This window comes from Acanthaster planci, linkage group LG10 (genome assembly GCF_054643075.1).
Source record: "Acanthaster planci isolate LZ-2023a linkage group LG10, COTS_SCS, whole genome shotgun sequence".
Lineage (NCBI taxonomy): Eukaryota > Metazoa > Echinodermata > Asteroidea > Valvatida > Acanthasteridae > Acanthaster > Acanthaster planci.
The window spans coordinates 1060683-1087926 of record NC_141786.1 but is presented as its reverse complement, the minus strand read 5'-3'; the positions used below and the strand labels follow the sequence as shown (position 1 = coordinate 1087926).

The 27244-nt window shown below is 42.7% G+C and overlaps 1 protein-coding gene across 4 annotated transcripts; it reads right to left on the bottom strand.

The window, feature by feature from the left end:
- Nucleotides 1-802: 802 nt before the first annotated feature.
- LOC110983538 (uncharacterized) lies at nucleotides 803-23587 on the bottom strand. 4 transcript variants are annotated; one of them, XM_087142154.1, is made up of 22 exons: nucleotides 23498-23587; nucleotides 21675-21884; nucleotides 20575-20656; nucleotides 18517-18699; nucleotides 17825-17914; nucleotides 15852-16097; nucleotides 13750-13932; nucleotides 13058-13147; nucleotides 11081-11326; nucleotides 8848-9021; nucleotides 8490-8579; nucleotides 7564-7809; nucleotides 6684-6797; nucleotides 5728-5841; nucleotides 5206-5319; nucleotides 4965-5075; nucleotides 4277-4390; nucleotides 3404-3526; nucleotides 3126-3239; nucleotides 2694-2753; nucleotides 2351-2449; nucleotides 803-1842 (listed from the first exon to the last, which is right to left on the bottom strand). In XM_087142154.1, exons 2-22 carry the CDS (start codon nucleotides 21744-21746, stop codon nucleotides 1604-1606), a joined length of 2904 nt encoding a protein of 967 aa, XP_086998280.1. In that variant the 5' UTR covers nucleotides 21747-21884; nucleotides 23498-23587; the 3' UTR covers nucleotides 803-1603. The 4 variants fall into 4 exon arrangements, with proteins under 4 accessions (XP_086998280.1, XP_086998279.1, XP_086998282.1 ...); XM_087142153.1 differs by lacking the exon at nucleotides 23498-23587 and having other exon boundaries at nucleotides 21675-22031; XM_087142156.1 differs by lacking the exons at nucleotides 3126-3239; nucleotides 23498-23587 and having other exon boundaries at nucleotides 21675-22032.
- Between the last annotated feature and the right edge of the window lie 3657 nt (nucleotides 23588-27244).

Here is a 27244-nt window from a genome sequence, read left to right as displayed (position 1 = left end):
ACTACGCAACGTGGTCATCCCTAGAAAAATAGCCTTGGGTGATATGGTAATTTTTTACCATTTGCAATCCTGCAATAATCTTATTTCAGTTATTTCGACAGAACGAAACTTTTTTTGCAGATATCAAAAAGCTTGATTTAAATTTAAAGGCACACTCTTATCACGATTAGCGATTTGTTGGTCAGGAGTGTTATCGTGATAACAGATGTGGTATGTGCGAGGAAGCTAGCTCAGCCTTACCAATCGTGCTCAAATCATGTCTAATTTGTCTCTGTTTTGTTTTGAACAAGATTCAATATTTGCCTTGAACATGAGGAAGATTTAGAAAAGAAAAGTATTTTCTTCCGGAAGTATGGAGGAAGAAAAACTTTGCTGCTGAAAGTGTCGTGGGTGTACTTGCTGTCCTATTCAAGTGTACTGGGTACACGCTGTGCGGACGTGTTAGCTTTGCCATACTTTGCTATCATTCAAATTAACCCAATGCCCTTCCCAGTAGTCTATACAGACGGCGGGCGATGAGCAAATTTCATTTATGGATGTAATTTGGTTCTTGGGTAAGTCACTTGCATGCCGGTAAGGGTTATGAGCGCCATCTATGGCTGATACATGTGGTAAAACGTAAACTGGAACAAAATCATTTTGAAATCCAATGTTACACTACTGCGAATAATATCGAATATTTTTTGGCGAATCGCCAGTTGTGGGTTCGTGGCGTTTTACAGATACCAAAGATTTGTTAAGAAATTATGGAAATATACAATCATAGCACAACCGAAATGAGGTAAACGAAGAGCAAATTAACTGATTGATCATGCTGCTAATATTTTTAATGGAATAAGGTATTATAACACAGTAATTAGACATGAAACAATAGGAGCCGACACATATGTCAGAAATTATGCTAGTTTGGTTAAAGTCACACATCAAACGTTACCATTCTCCTCGTAACAGTTTATCAGCTTGTTGCATCCTTGACATTACAAAAGATGTTCTTTTCCTTGCGGACGGCTACCTGGTGTGGTAGCTGCAGCTAAATTTCTTTTTGCAATTTCGCCGTACACCGATGCGTAAGAATAATACAGAGAAAGCCCACTGTACAGTGGAACAATTATCAATCCAGGGAAACACAAACAGGTGTATCTTTTACTGACTATATTTTGTCACTCACGTAAATAACAAAAATCAAAACTAGACTAAACGTTGATTCAAGAATTAGTAGAGCAGGACATTTAACGATACGTAAGTCAGTAGTTCGAGTTAGTAGTTGATTAACTATCTAGTTAATCTAACCAGTCTAGTAAATACATTTAATACTAAATGTGTAATCTGCAATTTCGCCGTACACCGATGCGTAAGAACAATAGAGGGAAAGCCCACTGTACATTGGTCTAGTAAATATACTTGATACTGAGTGTGTAATGGTTATGAACATGCAAAATAAAAGCAAATTAACAAAAGAAATAATTCAATAAAAGGACAAATCAGGCCATACAACCATTTGGAATCACAGCATTTGATTTTTTTTGGAAGACTGGTAGGCTACCAGAAATGAAAGGGCCTCTAACGTTTTAACTACACTCATGTTTGTCAGACTAGTTGAATTCTAGCACGGTCCAGGCGTTGCCTGCTCAATCGTCACTTCACACAGCGGTTTTTGACTGACTCTCAACAGTGGGATGTCCACGGTGACAAACTTGGCTGTCATGGGAGGGTCACAGACGAAGTCTACGGTAGACCTACGAATTTCAACTTGTTGGGCGGTCAGGGGAGTGCCGCATACGCTGTTGTTCAGACTGGTAGAGCTGGTCCCACCACGGACTACAGCACCAGTCAGACGGTTGCCTGTTGGGATAAGGGGTTGAATGAACACAGGCAAGGCTACGATGTATCTGAAGAAGTGACTTATGCTGTACAGCATTACCAGTAAAATTTAATTCACTTTCAGCCGTGTAGCTAATGTGAACGTCTGATTATTACTTCAGTTACAACAGCCCTGCGCTTATTTTGTGAAATAGTAGGATGTTATCATCAGCAACAAACAATGAGAGGTGAAAGTGAATGAACTAAAAATAGGGGGAAATGAAAAAGATGACCAAAAGAAAGATGAACAAACGATAATTTCATTCATCGCCTAGTCCTTTCAACCACAGTTCTGTCCAACATTATGAAGGCTATACGTTTCCTTTCCTTTTTTCTTCTCTTTTCACTGATGATAAAAACGTGTAATTTTTCTGCTTTGAAAGGACTTCGAGAAATTCGATTCGATTGAGAGCAAGTTCAAGTATTTTGATTTCAGTAATGTCACTAATATGAATTAGTTCAGCTTTCAATTACAACCACTATTACATACTGGTGCAATCCCCACTCTTATGAACGATGACTTTCTTGATGCAGTACTCGGTGATAAGGTTCACTTGCATGTAGGATGTTTGTGTTTCAACTTTAGTGCCTGAAAAGACATGAAGTATTTAGATTTAAAATACAAATACGATCATCTGGTCTTGCATTTGGTAACGATAAATCGATCATTTTTAGCCATGTCTCTCTTGAGCTGGCCTGTTCCAGTTCAGTGCGTCAAATATGAGAAGAAAGTAGGCTTCATAAAAGAAACCAAAAATGTGATATCGTGTGGATATGACGTCCTGACGTCTAGACATGTTTGAATTCAAAACAAACACAAACAGTGATCATACCTGCCAGAGAGAAACCTTGGGGCAGCTGAGGTAAATTATCAGGCAGTCCATCGGCTTGTTCTGTGGTAATAGGAAACATCAACATTACCCCTGCATTTCATCATAATCAATAACACTACCCAAGTATCGTTCTGAAGGCCTATGACCCGAAAATTTTGAAGTCCATTGTGTGTAAAATTAGGGAAAACAAAGCTGAAAGTTGAAACAAAGCGGCACGTGGGCGTGGCTTCAAATTGCCCTTTCATTGATTATATTCATGATCCAGAATTTGCTGAACAAACGCACCGTTGCTCTGTCGCTCTTGCAAGAGACGAAAGTCGACAAACTGAATGCCAAATATACTTCGACTTTCCTCTCAGCCATTCCCGGGCTCCTTACGCTTCTTTGCCGACAAACATACTTAGCGTATATGCACAGACTAAACGAATTTACCAATTTGGCAAAGCTCTCCAGAAAAGCCCGACGCGCAGATGCACGACACCTTGTTAATACCGTCCACACACTTGGCATCATTCTGGCATGGATTGCTGGAACACTCGTCAATATCTAGGTTTTGTCAAGAAGAAAAACTCTGAAAAGACGGGTAATGTATTTGAGCTTTGATACGCCGTTTACAAGCAGAAGGGAAATATTGCTTGGTATATTTTCTTCGTACAAAGGGGAGTACACAACAAAAGCTGCTGTCAAAATCGAACAAAATAATAACTTACTGATCTCACAGATTGTGCCTTGGTAACCCGGGGCGCATGCGCACTTGACGCCATCGACACCGTAGGCAATACAAATGCCATTCTTGCATGGATTAGTGGTGCATCCATCCATCTTTCTAACAGCTACAGACCAGAGCAAGGAACAGGTTAAATTTTAGAGTTTTTTTTAGTGTGTTAAGTGGCACCTTGTGTACAACCTAATGGATTATTTACAAAACAGCGCCTGGGCCAGGCAGTGGAATGTTTCTTATCAGTGACAGTTGTCTGGAACTTGTCAGAGGCTTCTTTCGGCTGTCTTTGAAGTGTTAATTTGTTGGGGGTGTTGTGGTGGTGAGGCCCCATTCAAATCAGGATAGCCTGGTAAAAGGCCCCCCCACTGTACTGTGATGTATTTTTGGTGGTTTTTAAGAGCTGTAGAGGCTAGGGGACAACCACTGAAGCATTTATATACCTTTAGGACGGACTCAGGGCTCTGCAGCCCTGAGAAATGATACGGACTCACCAAACGAGCAGCTTCGAGCAACCATGTAAAAATCGAATCAGAACGCGACGCAGGGTTTCTAATTCAATATTAGTCAATGACAGAGAACCTATGGAGGATTTTTTTTTATTAAACCTGTCACACCAATTCCCCCGGTAACCCCTACAATTACAGATAAAACGCGTGTCATTTCCGACTCCCGAGTGCCCCCAAAATACCCAAGGCATTGAAAATCAGCACGAGAGGGCGCTAAACCGTCATATTCCGACTTTTGTCCTGTTTCAAGTTTAAACAATGAAACTTTGTAGCCATTTCTTTTCCAATGGAACATTCCAATGCAAAATTGAAATGTGGTATAGGGAAACTAATTTGTAAGTCCATAACCTTCATACCAGTTTCGCAGACAGATCCAGTGAAGCCTTCAAGGCACTTGCACGAGACTTTGTTGATGCCATCAACGCAGGTGGCACCATTCTGGCATGGATTACTGACACACTCGTTGGTATCTGCAGAACAGGAACACAATGGAGAATGTCATTTACCAATAATGTATTTAAAGGACAAATCCAACAAAATATCGACACCAACACCACGAAGTAACACAAATCTATAGATGTGTGCTCGCTTCAACGCGTATTTTATAGAAATGTGATATTTTGTTTTCACGAAGACACACAAATGTCTTTGGTCAAGTGCTTCGTGATTTGTCGTATTCAGACGTGCCCCTTAATTTACACAGTCACGAGTTTGAAAAACATTTTATTCAGTTAAGTCACCCATTTGCGGGTAGAATAAAATCGTTTTAGATAATTAAAGCTTTATTTCTATGCTTTGTTGACAAAAAACATTTGTGCTACTTCGTGAAAACGAGATTGCTCGATAATGCACGAGTGTGTCACTTCGTGAAACCCAAACTGCTGTAATCACGGTTTTCATGAATTGACACAAAAGTGAAGATGTGTCTCAGTTCGTGGTGTTGGTGGCGATATGTTCTGCATCAAAACAATGAAGGTACAGGGTTGAACAAAATGGAGGAAAATAATGGAGATTGAAATGGCTCAGGGATAAAAGTAAATTTACTTGTTTCGCAGATGACACCCTCGTATCCAGGAGAACATTCACAACTAAAGCTATCGACACCTTCAATACAGACACCATTCTGACAAGGACTGCTGTCACACTCATTGATATCTATAGGGAAAAATAATGCCAGAAACACGTGACATGTCTCGAGAAGTATATCTGGATATTTACTTCTCTCGTGCAGGATTAAGTCACCGAACATTCACAGGTAGCACTGCAAAAACGTGAAAGTAATTACCAATCTCGCAAACAACTCCTAAATATCCTGCAGCACAGGTACACGAAACTTCATTAACACCATCGACGCAAGTAGCACCGTTCAGGCAAGGATCACTACCGCATTCGTCGACATCTGGGAGAAAACATTCATCGGTATCAGAGGTTGAACTTCAATCAAGATATCAGTGAATGAAGAAAATCAAGGGCTCCTATCGTAATGCTCTTAGCTAGCTTCAGTGTTTTCTAAAACCTTATGCGATACAAGTACACATTAAAGGGCAAACCGATAATTTCTATGGAAAAAAAGTTAAACGTATTATTGAAATCTCCTTGTGAGCACTGGACAACCGACTTGTTTGCGTATCCCTCCCGTACTCAAGTTCTTTCGAAGGATTTTAATTGTACTTAAATATCATCAAAGTGAAAAGAAGGTAGCTACACCTTTTGGTCCGTAACTTGCTGGTTTCGTTTAAGGCGCCATTGTAGCCCGGGGGCATTTACAGTTGAAACAGTTTATCTTGTTTAATTAACTTGCATTCACCATCTGCACAGAGAGTTCCAAGGAAACCAGCAGCACAAGAGCAGGAAAATTCATTGATACCATCCACACATGTAGCCCCATTCTGACAAGGATCACTGCTACACTCGTCAATATCTGAGTACACCAATGTAAAGCGTAATACTTGAAACACGTGGGGCCTTGGAAAGTCCTAATTTAAGTCCGAATACACTCAAGTAAATACAGCTACAAATATACTTCATTATCACGGACACAAGTCGTGCAAAGCTTGCTTACACACTCGTTCCTGGCTTGTGGGTGGGAACTGGGATTTTGAAGCAGAGGAGACCAATGTCCATATACAACTGCATGGCAGTATTCCAGTCCAGGATAGACCAAGGCAACCCATGCACGCTCCTTGACGTCTTTGGAGCAGTGTTTCAAGTTGCCACGATCCAGACTTAAATTCTTGTTAGCTTTAATCAGTGATTTTATCAAAGGGTTTCTTCCATGGAAGGATTTGTGTAAAGAGACCAAGGTAGACTAGCTTTTCGAAAGAGTTGCAAGAATAGTTGAACCCATATAGTAAAGGTAGTCTCCATGCATGTTCTTCAAAAGACGGAACATTGCCAGACTAGGATATTCCCGACATTGAATTACATGTTCAACTCGTTGGATCATAGCTTCAACCTACTGATATCTCTTTGGAAAACACTACCATCTTCTGCAGTACCAGTTGTTTTATAATACCAGTTGTTTTTATTACCGAAAGTGAATACTTGAACAAATCGAGTCCCGGAGGTTAATTTGAGCGAGCAAACCACAATGGAGACTGGCCGTTTGATTGATATGTGCCACATTACCTGTATCGTGTATCGACTGAATGTTGGTCACTTAAGTTTTGTAAGAATTGGTGTTTACCTGTGCAGTATACACCTGCAGGCCTCGCTCACAAACAGATTTAACTTTTAATCCGGGGCATAATAAATTCAACTCACCAGATTCGCAGAGAGGTCCAGTGAAACCAGCAGCACATGTGCAGGAAAATTTATTGATTCCATCCACACATGTAGCACCATTCTGACACGGATCACTGCTACACTCCTCAAAATCTCAAAATGTAATAATGGACAAAATCATCATTTAAAGTGGTTGATTATTGATGAAAATAGGGGTTTGGAAATTAAATTTTGAATCAACTTTAATGCCATGCTGACCAGAAAACATTCTGTGGACCATTAACTGTACTATTAAGTGTATTTTTCACAGCAGAAGTATCTAATTTGGTGTGGCAGACGTCAGATAGGCAATTGTTACCCGATTATCTGAAGCATTTGATTACCGTTTCACACGCATTAAGGGTTGAAGGGTTGAGAAAAGGTGAACCCTCTTTAATTTTCATAAGCATTACGACAATTATATTAAAATAAATAAAAAATTAATAAAATCAATCATTTTCATCCCTTGAAAATAGTTCGCAGTACCCACTGCTTCATTTGACTCTGACCGGCCAGCCGACCCCGGCAAGCTCGGTGGTCGAGTGGTTAAGACATCTGCACTAGTAAGCAGGAAGTCGTGGGTTCGAGTCCCACCCGAGTAAGCTTGTGAGGTTTTTTTCGCAAGCTCTCGGACAAGCACTGAGTATACAGTGCTTATATAATATACGTTGGGTAAGGGCAAACCCGTTATATACAATTAAAATCAATCATGGAAACGAGTGAGCAAGTTCAGTTTTCCTACAGTGCATGCGTAGTCTAGATGAGGTGCATGCGAAGGAATTTGGGAATGAAAATCCGCCAGTGCAAGGTCTGCCTTTCAAAACCTAGTCTCGACGTGTACACTAACCTTGCCTTTGAGAAATCATTCGTAAAAGCATACCTGGAGAGCACTGTGCCATAGGAACCACCCAAGCTCGAACCTCACAAAGCTGCAAAGTAGCGTTATCAGCAGGAATGCCAATGATTGTAAGAAAGCCCTTGATTGGGTGGCTACACTCAACTTCAATCGTTCCTCCTGGTACTGCAGCTTGTTCAGCGGTCACTGGCGATCCACAGGCGGTGTTATTATTCAAGTCAGTGGACTTTTCTGAGCCAATCCTGACCACTGCACCTGTCAATCTCTCACCTGCAAGAAAAATGGTGGGAAACAACCGTTCCAAGCAGGTGGTTAATACAGGCTCGGCAAATTTGCTTTTTTTAGTACTCTGTCGCGAGCTACCTACACCTTTATAATTCTGTCAGTGCCTGACCATTGACTTTCAAACGTTTTCAACCACAAGGTAATGCAAAGTCTTATCTATCATAAAGAAATGGCAATATAAATTTGGCCAGGAGCCACTTGACACCAATGTTTATCAATGTTTGATCATCTTCATGTGGAACTTTAACCTTTACGCGACGTGGAAGTGTCAACTTACAACTTGTTAACCAAAGGCTAAGTGGGACATTGATTTAGTGAGTTTTGGTGTGTTCACACGGCCACCTTGTAAAGAATCGTTAGCAGGAGCACATAGAAAGTCAACTGTAACTTCGAATATAATGGCAACACTTTCAACTTTGCTTCTACTAGATTGCAACAATATTAAAAAGGCAGGCACAGAGGAACAAGAAACAAAATCATGAGGACCAAGAACAAATCGAGAACAAATTGGCTGTTCCAGGAGTCCTACTTTACGGTTATACATACATAAAAGGAACCTCGATTAGCGGAAAAAGGGGTTCAGAAAATGCACGAAATCTTTATCATGCTAAAATAATATATCCACCTCTGACCCAAATCATACCGAGACTACCCTACCGACTTACTGAATCCGTCTCCACGATTTAAAATCCAGACCTTGCTGAAGCAGTATTCCTTGAAAGACATCATACCCCAAGAGGGATCCTTCTGAGCTTCTGAACATGAAAGATCACCAGAAGATTAAATTTCGTTAAGTTGTTACTATTCTGTTAACGAACCTTCCAGAAAATTCAGCGTGGGTAAAAAGCTTACAACTTATCTATTAGTGTAATCTGGTTTCATTTTTTAATTCCTTTCGTCTCCAAGACGTTTTGAAGAGGTTAGTTCTTTAATGAAGGTTTCTAGGTTGTACTGGAATGGCACGAACGCAAAGATACAAGCATTCCGATAGGATGGCTTTGAAGAACCTGATGTAAGGCTCACTTGTTATCGTGCAGCTTCCACCGTAGATTTCTCCTCCTTCACCGAGAAGATTGCTATTATTGTATTGGCCATCTCTAACTTTGAGAGCAGCACGTGAAGAATATCCATTTCCGACAATGGACGACTGCCCCACTGAAGTGCGTTCGACGTCTAATTCCGTCTCAGCCTTTATCTCTGCAGACAACAAGGATAAAACCAAGAGGTTTTGTATTGAACAATTAGCACGGTGGGGTAGCAATTAATTAATTTGACTTTAATATTATCCAGTGAAGTAAATGAAGCATATCGTTTCCAAATTGGGACAAATTCCGACTCTTCTGGGGGTTAGTGGGATGCAATGGTACGCACTTTAGAAGTTGATCTCCTGATGTAACACAGGAACTGAAAATAAGTTGAGGGGAAGTAAAACTCTTCATGTATAGTTAAAGGGGCCACGGCCAACCAAACCCCTAGAAAGTGCATATATATCATTTTGTAGAGTACGTTATCAGTGTAATGTGCCCTTCATAGCGACCAAGCACAAGTCACCAAGGTTTCACACAAGTTGAATGTCAAGAAATTGCCACTTACTCCTCGTTTTAAAACTGCACAATGATTTATTTCCTTGTCTTTGCAAGTGACTTTTAGCTTGCTAGCTATCAGCACCACTTGCATTGATATTAAAAACTGTTGGTTTTAATAACTGACAGGTCTATACTATAACACCCGATTGTAATCTGGGAACTTCAAAATTTAAAAGTTTTACTCAACCTTGTGAATTAAACGTTTTCAGATGTTGGAATAGGAGACTTCGAGACGCATGGTGGCGGCAGACAAAACGACCCTTTTGGTTGATTTAGGCATGCGCGTGCAGTTGTAGGCATGCGTGTTAGTTATGAGCAAGCGCACAACCGAGGAAAAGGACGGGTTTGTCTGCTGCCACCATTCGTCTCAAAGTCTCCCATTCAGGACACAGTTAAGGTCCTCCAGAATTTCTAAATCAAGACTTATAAAAACTAATATCGTGGCTTTACATAACTAATGATGACATTCATCTGGCAATCAACTGTCCCCCTTCGCCCCCGAATATAAGGCCCTCAGGTTTTTTGTTTTCAAATTGACCTAGTTTAAGATGCTGTTCACACAGAGCCTCATACTAATTCTAACAGTTACCCTTAAAGAGCTGGGGGACAGTATCGTCCCTCATTTTCCCCCGATATTTACATATTGCATTTTCTTTCCCAAGAATTTAGCCTCTCTTTTCGAATATTCAACACCCTTTTTGTGAAGATTGAACATACTATTTTTTTCCAGAGTTCTCAGCCCAAAATGTACACCTTCCACTGCCGTGCCTAATGTGTCCCGGTTGGCACATGTATTGGCCAACTTCAAATGACCATACGAAAGATGGAATTAAACCTTCACATTGGTACTGGTGAGCATACTAGTATGACTGGGTTTGGGTAATGATTGGTGCAAACTGCTCTTGATTTATAGAGTTCATTCATCATGAGCTGCCTAGATTTCCCCAGCTCGTGTGTGGCTAACGACCGACACAGTGACCGCAGGGCTAAACAGGGCTAAATGTAATCTGAGGTGCGCACAACCCTCGGAGGAGCCACGCCCAAACACGAACAGTGAGATTCTCGTCACCGGGTCAGTTCCCGGTACTGGCTGAACCCGCACGACTATTTTATGGTAGCTAATACACCCCAGGTCCCCTCTGACTACATTTCATCATACTGCTGTGGAAGTATAAGTAATACCAGGTCAAAACCCAAACAGCCGTGATCAGTCGTCACTTGTCTGTACACGGAGAGACCTAGTTCCTGATAGAGACCATTTTGATCCTTGAAGTGGTGACTGATCTTCCAAGGATTATAACTCTGCTATGGTTGAGGTCTAGCCAATGGGATTTTACAGGCTTGTGTTGTATGCCTGGGGTGCAGATCATAAGAAATCTCTGCCAAGTTGACCCATTGGGAAAAACGTTATGACCATACTTGGTGATACCTGTCGTTCTGTATCACCGCCCCGTTGACCCCAGGGTTGGGCACCACAAAAAAGTAGCCTCAGATAGACACACCTATATCAACTTTACAGAAATTATTAAAGATTTCGAATGTGGGCATCTTGGGGGCCAAATCATATAAACACCGGTGCCCCCCATAGTTGCGCCACTGGTCTTAGCTGGATGAAACTGTAACTGAGATGAGTACAACTTTGATTGAACGACAGACTAGTGGAAGCTTACCGTCAGGACACTGGTCCATTGGTATCGCCCAAACTCGAATTTCACACAACTGTAAAGTAGCATTGTCGGCTGGGATGCCGATCGTGAGAAACCTCCCTCCCATCGGTTCACTGCATTCAACTTCAATTGTCCCTCCAGGCACTGCAGCTTGTTCAGCGGTCACTGGTGATCCACAGGTAGGGTTTGCATTCAATTTGCGATATGGACTGTAGCCAAATTGGACCACTGCATCTGTCATTCTCTCGCCTTTCGGGGTAAAACAATGGAAAATAATTTGCTTAAAGTGTACCATTTGAAGTTTGGCCTAGAATCAGTGAGAAATCAGGGGAACTGACTATTCTAGGACTGCCTTTTCTAAGACGAATATGCCGACCGTAGTCGGTATGGTGGCCCTAAATCGACATGGCCAATCGTCAATATTGACATCAATATTTGCGACCAAATTTACGACCCACGTTTCGGTCGCAAAAACTGACGCCAATATTCACCACCAAGTTCACGACTCGCGTCCCCGGTCCCAAATACTGCTGCGAATTTTTTTTTTCCCAGCAAGAGAGCAAGTCTTGAATTTTGGTTGCAAATACTGACGATTGGCCATGTCCCTTCAGGGCCACCATTAGTCTGTAATGAAGACTACAGACACGCCGAGTCTCTTTAGGATATTTTGGTTGACAACGTCAACTGACAATCATGAATGCGCTGACTGCACCACCCGACTGTACCCATAGAACCAATGCGACTACCTCCAAAGCAGAAAGCCGAGCAAAATTGCCCTGCAGACATTTCGTCACAGTTTTTAGGATGAGGAGGAAATGTGGAAAATTCGATTTTTTTGGAAATCAATTTTTCTCTCACTTCCTTTTCAAATTCGTATTTGACCCCGATTTTAACATGGTCCCACAAACAAAGAGAAATCATCAATACCAGAATGATATTAATGTTGCCAGGGGCACAAATGTTGATGGCTGAATGATGGCATGCAGTTATTGTATCCTAACTGTTATATCCCCTAAACCAAATGTCCATGGGAACACTTTAAACACCGCTGGGTTAGTTTTAGAATCCACTCTCTAGTCACTCTTCGATTATTGATGGTTTCTTGAATAACCCCCAAAAGGTCGTTCTCCCTATCTGCTTTGAGCAAAAGCACCCAATCATTGGTTCAATGAAAAGAACCATTTGCAAGGGGTGTTCAATCTGTAGGTAGCAAGGTTAGCGCGACGAATGCATCTCATAGTCGATCGTTAAGCAGAAAAGTGCAATTCCCAATTAAAGGAGACTTTATTATTGGAAAAAAAATGCACCCTCTCTCGGTACAGCTCGGGGCTCAAGCATATCTTATGATGTGCAAAGTTAACATTTAATCTGCGTATACAGATATCGCTATTCCTAGACGTGCCAAGTTGACATTTATTCCAAGAATAGAGATATCTGTTATTAATTAACAGAGATATCTTTATCTATTATCTTGAAACTCAAGACCCTGGACCTACCTATTGTATTTCAAATACATAAGCCCATACCTGTATGAGCCACCTTCATGTCTAGTACATGTTTTGTAGCGAACCAATCTGTATAGGATGGAACGGATGACACGGATCGCCTTCTTGACGTATAGACCTACAGTTTTTCTTACTCTGCCTCGCAAAGAAAGCTACTTCGCCGAATTTCGCAGAGCTGGTCAACAGTTGGTAAAAAAGCAGTGCTTGTAGTAAAAGAAACGTGCTAACCTTAATCACTATTTCGTGGCAGTGTTTGACCTGGCTGTGGCTATGAATGCGCACGTATAGAGATTTCCTTTGTTTCAGTTTTCCTCCGAACTATTTGTACTTAAGTACTTTTCGTGTAGGGTATACTTAGGCCTATACGAATCCCCTTGTTGATGTAAAATCTTGTGCCTCACTCTGAATTGAAACTGGGCCCAGGCCTCGACGCTACAGAGACAGAATAATCTGTGCAGAGTCAATGGTGACTTACTGAAGCCGTCGCCACGGTTCAAAATGCTGACTTTGCTGATGCAGATTTCTTCTCTGAAGTGAGCACGCCAGTAAGGATTTTTTTGGGAATCTAAATTGAAAAAGGACAAACAAAAGACTCCATTAGGGAGTTTACGTTTATTCAAGGAAAAAAAGGGGGCAGTTTGAGCCTTCAGAGCTCCTTCCTATGTACGTTCAATCAGTCATTGGACAAGGAACTCTTAGGGTTTTATTTATCGAATGTAAGCTCAAGGTTCCGTGGTCGGTAGTACCTGAACTTTATTTCACTAGAAATGCTTGTTTTGTTTGCATGACATTCAAACCATAACAAATAATTTGGGGGTGAGCTCTTGACGAGGCAGAGAGTGAATGTGAACAAGCTTGCATACTAATCATTGTTGAACAGTAAACACGGGGCCGAGGGAAACTAAGACGGACTCATCACATCTCATTAGGTCGATAGTGCTTGGGGCATTCCTGATGAAAGTAGGCTAACTTTGGGAGAAAAGAGCGCTTGTTACAAAATATTCAGAGTACAAGCCCCCTTGATGCTCCACCCTTGCCAAAAAAATGACAGTAACTTTCAAATAGGGCGTGTTCATCCCTGGGGGATGGTCCTTCACGTGGAGGGGCATGTCCACTATTCCAAGCCTTGAACGCCTAATGTAGAGAGACAAAAGACATCCAGCTTACTTGTTATAGTGCAACTTCCACCGTACTCTTTCCCATCTTCACCGAGGAAATTGGAGTCACTGTACCGTCCATCTACTGCTTTATCAGCAACTAGCCTTAGCCGCCAACCCGGGAGAGCGGAACTCTGCTTGACAATTACGTCACGACTCCCTGTAAGGTTTACCTCCCTCTCACCGTTGGATGCTGCATGACAAATATTCAAAGCAAAACGCAAAACCAAATCGCTTGGTAGCTAAGAACATCACTGATCTACTTTGAACAAACAACCACACAGACTATAGAGCTTTATAAAATTGCATGCTACTCGCCAGGTTTGATTGACATTGTTCAAAGTGTTGTGTAGTTATACCAATTAAAGCTGATGGTGAGAAAGAAAAGAGTGAAGGACAACAGCACATCAGCTGATAATGTGGATGTAACAACTACCTGCGAAAACACTCTCCTTGGTTGCAAAAACCAAGACGAAATTATGTATGGTTTGCCAATGCTGGTGCTTTCAATGACCAGGCTTGGGGAATCTGGCCATTACCTGATGAAGAGGTTTGTCCTTATCTCCTAAAATAATCCGAGATCTGGGTTAGAATCCAACCCAAGCCATATCTGTGGATGGAATTTCAATTCATATTTTTCTTCACTGCCTTATTCTTATCGGGCTGTGCGCTGTGTCATGGATTCTTAAGGTTTATTTACTTATCAAATATCATACATTTGGAGTAAAGTGTATCTTTACTTTTCTTTTAAATGTTACCATAACAAATCAGCAGAAATGAACAATCGCATGGATTTAAAAGCAGGACTTCAATTTGATGGAGAAGTATATTCTGCAAGAGCCATTATAACATCTAAATTAAAAACGTACTACTAATTGTTAAACAAAGGTTTGGCTTTTCTTTCATTTTACCCTCCCTCAAAAAATGGTGGACTGAGTCATCGTCCTCGGGGAATCGCCTCTCTTCCTATACTGCTGCTACGTAGGTAAGTGTTTGTGTCTACGACTGACCGGTCTTATGCGCGAAGTGCGGATCTTGGCAAAGTCTGGGCGGACATGTTGATTTTGTGACCCTAATGATGAAGGGGGCCGACGATGGGCAGCAGCTTGGCGTGCTTCAACCCGTGCCTCCATTTGGGCTGTCCCGATGTACTCGGAGTGTGAGAGGCCTTCATGCCCGATCTTACGCCAGTGAGGCTGCTTCTTGGCCTCCGACTCCCACTTCTCCATATCAATCCAGCACAGCTTGAGGGTTGACTTCAGGAAGTCTTTGTGCCGTTTATGCTGTCGTCTTTGGGATCGTCGTCCTTTGCACAGCTCACCAAGGAAGAGCGCCTTTGGGATGCGTTCATCGCCCATACGTACAACATGGCCGACCCAGTGTAATTGCATGCATTTGATGAAGAACTCAGACACAGTGACCGCAAGGCTAAACAGGGCTAAATGTAATCTGAGGTGCGCACAACCCTCGGAGGAGCCACGCCCAAACACGAACAGTGAGATTCTCGTCAGCAGGTCAGTTCCCGGTACTGGCTGAACCCGCACGACTATTTTATGGTAGCTAATACACCCCAGGTCCCCTCTGACTACATTTCATCATACTGCTGTGGAAGTATAAGTAATACCAGGTCAAAACCCAAACAGCCGTGATCAGTCGGCACTTGTCTGTACACGGAGAGACCTAGTTCCTGATAAAGACCATTTTGACCCTTGAAGTGGTGACTGATCTTCCAAGGATTATAACTCTGCTATGGTTGAGGTCTAGCCAATGGGATTTTACAGGCTTGTGTTGTATGCCTGGGGTGCGGATTATAAGAAATCTCTGCCAAGTTGACCCATTGGGAAAAACGTTATGACCATACTTGGTGATACCTGTCGATCTGTATCACCGCCCCGTTGACCCCAGGGTTGGGCACCACAAAAAAGTAGCCTCAGATAGACACACCTATATCAACTTTACAGAAATTATTAAAGATTTCGAATGTGGGCATCTTGGGGGCCAAATCATATAAACACCGGTGCCCCCCATAGTTGCGCCACTGGTCTTAGCTGGATGAAACTGTAACTGAGATGAGTACAACTTTGATTGAACGACAGACTAGTGGAAGCTTACCGTCAGGACACTGGTCCATTGGTATCGCCCAAACTCGAATTTCACACAACTGTAAAGTAGCATTGTCGGCTGGGATGCCGATCGTGAGAAACCTCCCTCCCATCGGTTCACTGCATTCAACTTCAATTGTCCCTCCAGGCACTGCAGCTTGTTCAGCGGTCACTGGTGATCCACAGGTAGGGTTTGCATTCAATTTGCGATATGGACTGTAGCCAAATTGGACCACTGCATCTGTCATTCTCTCGCCTTTCGGGGTAAAACAATGGAAAATAATTTGCTTAAAGTGTACCATTTGAAGTTTGGCCTAGAATCAGTGAGAAATCAGGGGAACCGACTATTCTAGGACTGCCTTTTCTAAGACGAATATGCCGACCGTAGTCGGTATGGTGGCCCTAAATCGACATGGCCAATCGTCAATATTGACATCAATATTTGCGCCAAATTTACGACCCACGTTTCGGTCGCAAAAACTGACGCCAATATTCACCACCAAGTTCACGACTCGCGTCCCCGGTCCCAAATACTGCTGCGAATTTTTTTTCCCAGCAAGAGAGCAAGTCTTGAATTTTGGTTGCAAATACTGACGATTGGCCATGTCCCTTCAGGGCCACCATTAGTCTGTAATGAAGATAACAGACACGCCGAGTCTCTTTAGGATATTTTGGTTGACAACGTCAACTGACAATCATGAATGCGCTGACTGCACCACCCGACTGTACCCATAGAACCAATGCGACTACCTCCAAAGCAGAAAGCCGAGCAAAATTGCCCTGCAGACATTTCGTCACAGTTTTTAGGAAGAGGAGGAAATGTGGAAAATTCGATTTTTTTGGAAATCAATTTTTCTCTCACTTCCTTTTCAAATTCGTATTTGACCCCGATTTTAACATGGTCCCACAAACAAAGAGAAATCATCAATACCAGAATGATATTAATGTTGCCAGGGGCACAAATGTTGATGGCTGAATGATGGCATGCAGTTATTGTATCCTAACTGTTATATCCCCTAAACCAAATGTCCATGGGAACACTTTAAACACCGCTGGGTTAGTTTTAGAATCCACTCTCTAGTCACTCTTCGATTATTGATGGTTTCTTGAATAACCCCCAAAAGGTCGTTCTCCCTATCTGCTTTGAGCAAAAGCACCCAATCATTGGTTCAATGAAAAGAACCATTTGCAAGGGGTGTTCAATTTGTAGGTAGCAAGGTTAGCGCGACGAATGCATCTCATAGTCGATCGTTAAGCAGAAAAGTGCAATTTCCAATTAAAGGAGACTTTATTATTGGAAAAAACATGCGCCCTCTCTTGGTACAGCTCGGGGTTCAAACATATCTTATGATGTGCAAAGTTAACATTTAATCTGCGTATACAGATATCTCTATTCCTAGACGCGCCAAGTTGACATTTACTCCAAGAATAGAGATATCTGTTATTAATTAACAGAGATATCTCTATCTATTATCTTGAAGCACAAGACCCTGGACCTACCCATTGTATTTCAAATATATACGCCCATACCTGTATGAGCCACCTTCATGTCTAGTACACGTTTTGTAGCGAACCAATCTGTATAGGATGGAACGGATGACACGGATCGCCTTCTTGACGTATAGGCCTACAGTTTTTCTTACTCTGCCTCGCAAAGAAAGCTACTCCGCCGAATTTCGCAGAGCTGGTCAACAGTTGGTAAAAAAGCAGTGCTTGTTGTAAAAGAAACGTGCTAACCTTAATCACTATTTCGTGGCAGTGTTTGACCTGGCTGTGGCTATGAATGCGCACGTATAGAGATTTCCTTTGTTTCAGTTTTCCTCCGAACTATTTGTACTTAAGTACTTTTCGTGTAGGGTATACTTAGGCCTATACGAATCCCCTGTTGATGTAAAATCTTGTGCCTCACTCTGAATTGAAACTGGGCCCTGGCCCTGACGCTACAGAGACAAAATAACCTGTGCAGAGTCAATGGTGACTTACTGAAGCCGTCGCCACGGTTCAAAATGCTGACTTTGCTGATGCAGATTTCTTCTCTGAAGTGAGCACGCCAGTAAGGATTTTTTTGGGAATCTAAATTGAAAAAGGACAAACAAAAGACTCCATTAGGGAGTTTACGTTTATTCAAGGAAAAAAGGGGGCAGTTTGAGCCTTCAGAGCTCCTTCCTATGTACGTTCAATCAGTCATTGGACAAGGAACTCTTAGGGGTTTATTTATCGAATGTAAGCTCAAGGTTCCGTAGTCGGTAGTACCTGAACTTTGTTTCACTAGAAATGCTTGTTTTGTTTGCCTGACATTCAAACCATAACAAATAATTTGGGGGGTGAGCTCTTGACGAGGCAGAGAGTGAATGTGAACAAGCTTGCATACTAATCATTGTCGAATAGTAAACACGGGGCCGAGGGAAACTCAGACGGACTCATCACATCTCATTAGGTCGATAGTGCTTGGGGCATTCCTTATGAAAGTAGGCTAACTTTGGGAGAAAAGAGCGCTTGTTACAAAATATTCAGAGTACAAGCCCCCTTGATGCTCCACCCTTGCCAAAAAAATGACAGTAACTTTCAAATAGGGCTTGTTCATCCCTGGGGGATGGTCCTTCACGTGGAGGGGCGTGTCCACTATTCCAAGCCTTGAACGCCTAATGTAGAGAGACAAAAGACATCCAGCTTACTTGTTATAGTGCAACTTCCACCGTACTCTTTCCCATCTTCACCGAGGAAATTGGAGTCACTGTACCGTCCATCTACTGCTTTATCAGCAACTAGCCATAGCCGCCAACCCGGGAGAGCGGAACTCTGCTTGACAATTACGTCACGACTCCCTGTAAGGTTTACCTCCCTCTCACCGTTGGATGCTGCATGACAAATATTCAAAGCAAAACGCAAAACCAAATCGCTTGGTAGCTAAGAACATCACTGATCTACTTTGAACAAACAACCACACAGACTATAGAGCTTTATAAAATTAACATGATACTCGCCAGGTTTGATTGACATTGTTCAAAGCGTTGTGTAGTTATACCAATTAAAGCTGATGGTGAGAAAGAAAACAGTGAAGGACAACAGCACATCAGGTGATAATGTGGATGTAACAACTACCTGCGAAAACACTCTCCTTGGTTGCAAAAACCAAGACGAAATTATGTATGGTTTGCCAATGCTGGTGCTTTCAATGACCAGGCTTGGGGAATCTGGCCATTACCTGATGAAGAGGTTTGTCCTTATCTCCTACATAATCCGAGATCTGGGTTAGAATCCAACCCAAGCCATATCTGTGGATGGAATTTCAATTCTTATTTTTCTTCACTGCCTTATTTTTATCGGGCTGTGCGCTGTGTCATGGATTCTTAAGGTTTATTTACAGAACAAATATCATACATTGGAGTAAAGTGTATCTTTCAGATCTTAATTGCTATCATAACAAATCTGCAGAAATGAACAATTGCATGGATTTAAAGCAGGACTTCAGTTTGATGGAGAAAAATATTCTTCAAGAGGCATTATAACATCTAAATTAAAAACGTTCTACTTATTGTTCTACAAAGGTTTCGCTTTTCTTTCATGTTACTCCCCCCCAAAGAAATGGTGGACTGAGTCATCGTCCTCATCGAATCGCCTCTCTTCCTATACTGCTGCTACGTAGGTAAGTGTTTGTGTCTACGACTGACCGGTCCTATCCGCGAAGTGCGGATCTTGGCAAAGCCTGGGCAGACATGCTGATTTTGTGACCCTGGTGATGCAGGGGGGGGCCGACGATGGGCCGCGGCTGGGCATGCTTCACCCCGTGCCTCCAGGTGGGCCGTCCAGTTGTACTCGGAGAGTGAGAGGCCTTCATGGCAGATCTTACGCCAGTGAGGCCCCTTTTTGGCCTCCGACTCCCACTTCTCCAGACTAATCCAGCACGTTTTGAGGGTTGACTTCAGGAAGTCTTTGTGTCGTTTATGCTGTCGTCCTTGGGATCGTTGTCCTTTGCACAGCTCACCAAAGAAGAGCGCCTTTGGGATGCGTTCATCGCCCATACATACAACATGGCCGACCCAGTGTAATTGCATGCATTTGATGAAGAACTCAGCACTAGTGATGTTGCATCTCCTGATGATCTCGGAGTTGGAAATCCTGTCTTGCCAGGCAACACCATAGAGTTTCAGTAGGAAGCGCAGGTGAAATTGTTCGATCAGTTCGGCAGGTGGGGTCGATAGGTTGCCCGTGACTCTCAGTCGTAATGTAGCGTGGCCAGAGAGACTCTTATCTTGGGGTGATGGCTCTGATACCGCACTTGGAGCACCGGTGGTGTTCAAGTTATCCGTAGGAGGCACAAGATTTGTTGATGAGCGCCAAGATCGATCTCATTGTCAACCTTGGCATTCTGCAAAACAATCTTATGCGTACCTCACAATAATACACTTATAGATATCGGAAATTGCTACGACCCCCTCAACGGATTTTCGATTAAGGCCTTTGATTTATATTTTATCCCCTAACAGAATGTTGAATAAACCTGAAATCACATTCGCTTTTGAATTGCCCCCTTTACAAACACTTCAAGAGTGTTTTTCGCCACTGCACAAAAGAACATGTCTCTAAGATGGACTGATGAAACCACTATCACGCACTGCAGCCGTGAAATCACTGCAAGTTCATCAAACACGTTCATCAAACAACAGATCAGCGTTATCAATGTTCAGTAAATCCTGGCACTTTCTCCAAACTTTAAAATTCGTTCTACATACCTGATATTTTTTCCACAGGTTTCTCGATTTGACGGCCTTCTAAGCGCTTCAATAATTCCAGAAGATGACGATTCACTTCGTTCTAGAGTACATGCAAAATGAGAAGACGGCTCTTTCCAGATTGACAAGAAGCTCAGCATACTAAAAAAGGACACTTACAAATGTTCTGCCCTGAGGAAAACTATGACGAATACCAAGTTGTAAACGACAGACAGGGGTAATCAGTTGAGAACTTTTCAATTAAATTAAAGACAGATAATGAAAGATAGTCTTACCTGATACATAAGTTGTCATTCGTTAATATGTCTTATGAAAACTTCACATTTCATTTCAGTATTAGGGATGCGTTTCGGCTTAATTCTTTTCGTGATAATGGTATAACGACCAAAGCTCGTGATCATTAAACTCAGTAACAAATTACTACAGTTCTATAAGGTTGAAATAAGGATTACGGTGCATTTGTACTCGGATCAGCTATTTTTGAGTGAATGAGTTCTTGGAATTGATTTTTCTATCAATGCCTATTTTCCTTTTTGCCCCAGTCAGGATCATTTTGCAAGTTATCATAAATTTCCCCGAAATGGAAGTTGGTACGCGTCACCCCAGTAATCCAGCGTTTTCCTTACTGTAATCCGTCACATTCATATAAACAGTTATCTTTTTTTTTTTTTTGCTCTGTGTTGGGTCAAAAGTGGTAACCTCAACCATTAGGCCGGGGGGTCCGAGACGTTTGCAAAATGGTGGGTAGCAACCACACCGCGCCGATGAATACAGCAGTGACTTGCGCGCTTACGTACAAATCGAAGGAAAGAATTGATGAGCAGCCCGATCATCTGACTGGCTGGTTCGCGCGCATCGCTATGGTTGCAGATGTTTTCACCAGCGCGGTCTCGTTGCTACCGGACCCTTTGAAAAAATCCTGGATGACTCACCCCCTCCGCTTAATTGTTGACCGCAAGAATTCCATATACGGACCAACCAGATCAGTCTCATACGGTTTGTGCTCGGGGCGTCTAACGGGGTGTGGAACTCCTTACAAGGCTGTTTCAATAATCTTAGTCCAATCTAGGTACAGCTCATGCCTACTTTAACAAACTTACCAATCTTTCTTCCCGTGCCAAAGCAAAAACAGCTAGGCTTAGTGCAACCAGTAGGAAGAACAGGCGAACCATCTTGGCAGGAGGAAGGGTTGTCTACTGGGCACATATACACCTCACGCTGTGTAGAGGTGGGCGCTGTCGACCGTGCTTGTTCTAAGTGGTCTTGCTGCTTTACACAGCACGTCACTGCTTCTACGCTCGTCAGTGACTCTATGATTGAAAACCTAGGTTGTATTGTGTTCTTATTTGTATCACATAGACGTCCCTATTCGGCACAGAATTCCCTGGATAACAAGTTGTATGTCTGAAAAGAACTGATGTGAATACACCACGACCTCTCTAAGCCACCTTAACACAGTATCTACCCGACGGCATGTAATGTTCAGTGATTCCATTCACAGAGGCGAACACTTTCAGCCTTCCATCTGCACATATCTCTTCCTTGTTGCTGTAATTTACATAAGCGTGAAATCCGGAGAAAAAGAATGCCCCCTCACACATGTTTGGATTTAACAAGGGGCACGTTTTTTTATCAACTCCCCCTTTCGGCACTGATCAGCATGAAATGATTACAGTGACTTTTTACAACTTTCCAAAAAAGGTAAATTGTAAAAATTGTATTTAAAGCTGTAAAGCATGTTTTTTCAGAGGTACGTTAATTAAAAAGACTGTGTGATGAACAGCGCCACTTCACATGTCCAATCCATGGCCTGGAAATTGTGTTGCAAACTACCATTCACCAATCGTTACCCTTTTTGTTAGTGGTGGATATGCGTCGAAAAGAGTCCAAAACAGTGGAGAGTAACGGCTTTGTTAAGGTTTCAAGTATTTCTCAAGAACCTACATTCTTTATTTTTAGTAGTTTTATAATAAAAAGACCAAACAAGCAGAGTGAGAAAAGGCATAAGAGCTGTAGGTTGCCATCCGGCAATCCACAAAAACCTGATGAACTTTCCGTTAAAAACACGTGGAAATAATTGGGCTTATATGATATGATACACTAAATAAAGGAGCTTTATGATGCAGGTAGAAAAAATCAGCAAGAATTCCATAAACATGATATCAATGCATATCATTATCAACAGTACCGAAAAAGTGAAGAAATTTGTTTGACAAATTCAGCCATGTGCAGCCACAAGTCCGCCCCTTCTATCGTTTTAACTACCGCACTTCAAGTGAAGGTCGGTTGAATTCTTTTGTCTAAAATGAAACTAACCAAATCCTTGGTATATAATCGAAAAACCCTAAAAAAATAGAAGCATCGATGCAGTGCGACTCTGTGATTTCATGTTGTTTCGTCAGTTGCCAAGTAAAGCGAGTCCACGTGGGTATTGTCTGCGGGCCTTCCTTACCCACAAATCCCCCAGACAAAGGCTACTGAGGATGTTATGTTGTTGTTGTTTTAATGGTACCTGCAGCTACTCAGGCTACTTGTGCTAATAGCTATACGTTTATTCATAACCTTTTTTAATCAGCATCACATTACGGAGTCAGGAAAAATGTCCAATTTTAGAGGTAGGAGGAAACCGGAGTACCCAGAGACAACTTGCCCGAGCGAGTATGGACTGGAAACCAAACGGGCGAGGCTGGGACTCTAACCCAGGCTTCATTGGTGCAAAGTTAGGAAAGAACCAGGTTACAGATACAAAGGAGATTCTAAGAGTCCAATTCATAGCGGCCTTGCTGATAATCTGTCTAGCCAGGGCTATTTCGCGCAATGCGCTTTACTTTTTAGTTAGCGGGCCGTATAATGCGACCATCCTGCTTTCTTTGCAATTTGGAATCCTATTCATGGTGTACCGCAACATTTCTAAGCGCCTCACCTGCTATTTTTGGTCTCACAATGCCGTCAGATTGAAGCAGAGCTTGATTTATCGAGTCACAGCAAACTGGTCTTTATTCACCAACCTCCAGCCAAGGAGTGATATATACCCAGCAAGAAATGAGACCGAGGGGTACCCCCCCTAACATGTCCAATCCCTATACACATTCCAGACTATTGTTACTTAACACATCCCCACAATGCCGTCAGATTGAATGCAAAGCTCTAATTTATCGAGTCACAGCAAACTGGTCTTTATTCACCAACCTCCAGCCAAGGAGTGATATATACCCAGCAAGAAATGAGACCGAGGGGTACATCCCTAACATGTCCAATCCCTATACACATTCCAGACTATTGTTACTTAACACATCCCCCAAAATGTCTGAAAGGAATTCCCCAGATTCATGCGAGACAATGACCAACACAAAGCAGGGGGGGGTTCTCTCCGTCTCATACCTTGCTGCATATGAAGTGATAACAGAGCAGGAGCCTTCATTGTCCATCTTTGAACGATGGAAATTCACCGTACGCCCTGTGTTCCACTGTCTGCATCACTGTGATAACGAAATACGTTTAATGGGACAGCTGAAGCCTTGCGTGCAAAAGTGCTGATAAAAGTTTTACTTGACAAACATAAAAAATTCTTTTTCTTTTCCATGGATAAGAAAAATAACATGCAAAGATATTAGACTTTGTAATATTTTCGTTCAGTTACTTCTTAAAAAATCCAACTTTTGAAAGGGGTTTCGGAACATATTTGCGAGCATATCAATTCAAAGAAAGAGAAAAATCACCTGACCTAAAAAGGAAACTTCCTGCCAAAAAAACAACCTTCACTTCCGACAAATTAAAATACATGAAAAGCAGTGCAATGCGGTTTGTAACGTCTCTCGGTAAAAGCCAAAATAAAAAAAAATCAAATTTTTTTACACATTTTTATATGATTTATAAGGTAATCAACGTAAGCGATATTCCATTTTTAATTTACGAAAGATTTTAAATTTTATGTAATCTTTGCTGGCAACAACTGCGTGATGTCAACTCAACGGAATCTGAAACCCATCGACCACAAGTAGGTAAATTTTTGCAACGTTGCACAATCTCATTTTCACGAAAGCAAGGGAAGTGAAAACAAACGTGCATGAACAAGGGAATCTAGGTACGATATCGCTGGACGTGAAAGGTCGTTAATTACATTTGCTTTTTACCCATCTCCGTGTGACTTTCCTAACTATTACTTAGGGACGACGAAGGTAAAATTCCAACATGAGTGTTTCATGGGGTGGATTCAGTTAGGAACTATTCTTCCAAAAATTATCTAACGTGATAGGAAGGCCAAATGTAAATCCCAATTAAGCAGACTGGGCAAGGGCTCCGGAAGCTGGCTGCGTGACCTTTTACTTTCAGGCTCTATACCATTGTAAGAAAGGGTACCATTTTCAACGTTTGTCGTTTTATATTTTGCCGACATACCATGATATTGCTGACAAAACTAACAAATAAGGGTGTGACAGTTCCAACACCCCCGTCCAGTGACGTCCGTGATTGTAAGAGCACCATGGTAGTAAGGCCTGTACATGTCTTAATAGATACATGACCTTGGAACCACAACTTTTAAGATTAAATTAAGCACCTTCGTGTACATCACAGGCTATAGTCATGTAGGGGGTTAACTAAAAAACCATGAAACTACATCAAGTGATTTTCAAGAAATGTTCCCTTGAAATTCTTCATGTAGATGTACAGGGTGTGTCAGAAGAAGTAGACTCTCAGAGAGAAATACTATAAAAACAACATAGAACCAAATTTCCCAAAATCTGGTTTTACCCGATGGTGCAGGGCGTATGTCTGCTGTGATTGATGGAAGTTTCATTGTTCACATTTTACGCTTCCACGGACAGCGGAAGTTTTAATTTTGGAAAATAAAAGTGTGTTGCGCGCGCGTGTAAAGTGTTGGAATGAGATCTGTTACACAAAATGAAAAGTTTAAAAGGAGTTTTACTCATCATCGTCATAATCCTGACTCCCCTGTCAAGAGCAAGAGACCAACACTCATTTGGAGACAGCTGCACATCGTCGGCTACCTGCTAAGTCAGACGGGGACGGCCGTGGGGCCTCCTCCAGGTGGCAGGTCACTGTCCAAGATTGAATTGGATAGCTGTGTCGAGGGCATGACGAACAGGAGCTGCCCTTGGAGGCGCCGGGCGTGACCAAAAAACGTGTGTCGCCTGCCTGCAACCCCCGAAACGATGTTACCGAGCCCAGTGTGCTAAAAGATGATGGTATTTGAAATGAAGTCAGCCCATTAGACGTCAAGTATGCAATCCTGGCACTGCATATGGAAAGCTTGGAGACGTTTTTGATCTCTTTTTCTCAGTGTTCAGGTTTTGGCCCCATAGAGGAGGGCAGAAAGCACACAAGCTCGATAAAACCTTAGGTTGACGGAGAGGCTGACCTTGCTTCTCCAAAGACCATCTAATTGGCCCAAGATGTTGCTGGCGATGCCAATTCTGCATAGGACTTTGGTACTGCACACGCCTGAGGTGATGATAGTGCTTCCGAGGTAGCGGAAGGACTCAACAGGATCTACGACATTGGGGCCAAGGGAAACCGGTGCAGATGAAGGTCCGACTCGGGATTGAGCCTTGGTCTTTGCTCAAAAGGGTTTATGGCCGATGTAACTAGCTTCCCGTTCAAAGGTTGCAAGATGTCCCCCTCCCATGTCTGGGTCGTCAATAAACATCGCAACATCATCAGCATATAGGAGGTCGGTAAATCTATTGTAGCCTACATCGATCCCCAGTGATGCCTCAAACTGTGACAGAACGGTGTCCATGGCAGCGCAGAATAGAGTGGGGGCCAACACACAACCCTGGCGGACTCCTAAGAAAGTTGGGAAGGAGGGGGATAAGTCATTGCCTATCCTGACCTTGGCTTTGGTGTCAGAGTGCAGAGCTTTGATCAGATTCAGAATGGTATTTGGAATTCCCTTTGAGGAGAGGATATCCCAGAGCTGGTTTTGGGCAACAGAATCCAAGGCAGCCTTGATGTCTACGTAGGCGACATTAAGAGGGCGATTTTACTCATGATGGAGTTCAGCGAATTGCGTCAGATGTGGAACGGCTGGCAGTGAAACCTGACTGCTGTGGTCTCTGCAGGGAAACACGTAGTGGACGAATTCTGGTTAGAAGAATAAGCACAAACACCTCGCCAGGACCGAAAGCAAGATGATGGGGTGGTAACTACTGCAGGCCGCCCTTGAACCTTTCCCTTTATAGGGAGGTAGAATTATACCATCCTCCAGTCTGCCGAAACCATACCTGTGGACCACGCGTTGGATAAGATCTTGTGGAGAGCTCTGCTTATGGGCACCTCAGCAGATTTCAAACACTTGGAGACCGAAGATGCCATCATCTCCTGCTGCACGGCCCGATTTCAACTTTTGGATAGCAGCCTGCACTTCACTCAACGATGGAGGGTCACAGTCCAGGTCAGAGCCTACAGCTGCAGGAGATATGGTTGAAAGGGGTCTTGGGGAAGCAGCTGGGAAGTTTAGCGACTGGCAGAAGTGATCTTTCCAGCAGGACAGCGTTTCTTCCGACGAGTTGCTGGGAGCGCCGTCTGCTCTAGAAACCGAGGAAGAAGCTGAATGCTGGCCAACTCTGCGCTTCACTGCTTTGAAGGCGGGACGGAGTTTATTCTGTCTCAGGCCCTAGGCCTCAGAGACAATGGAGTAATACCATGC

Coding starts and splice junctions, on each gene's coding strand:
- LOC110983538 (XM_087142154.1), bottom strand. CDS start 21,746: ATGGTTCGCCTGTTCTTCCTACTGGTTGCACTAAGCCTAGCTGTTTTT. Junction 13,148..13,749: donor TGGAAGTTGCACTATAACAA/GTAAGCTGGATG, acceptor TTTTCAATTTAG/ATTCCCAAAAAAATCCTTAC. Junction 5,076..5,205: donor AGGAGTTGTTTGCGAGATTG/GTAATTACTTTC, acceptor TTTTCCCTATAG/ATATCAATGAGTGTGACAGC.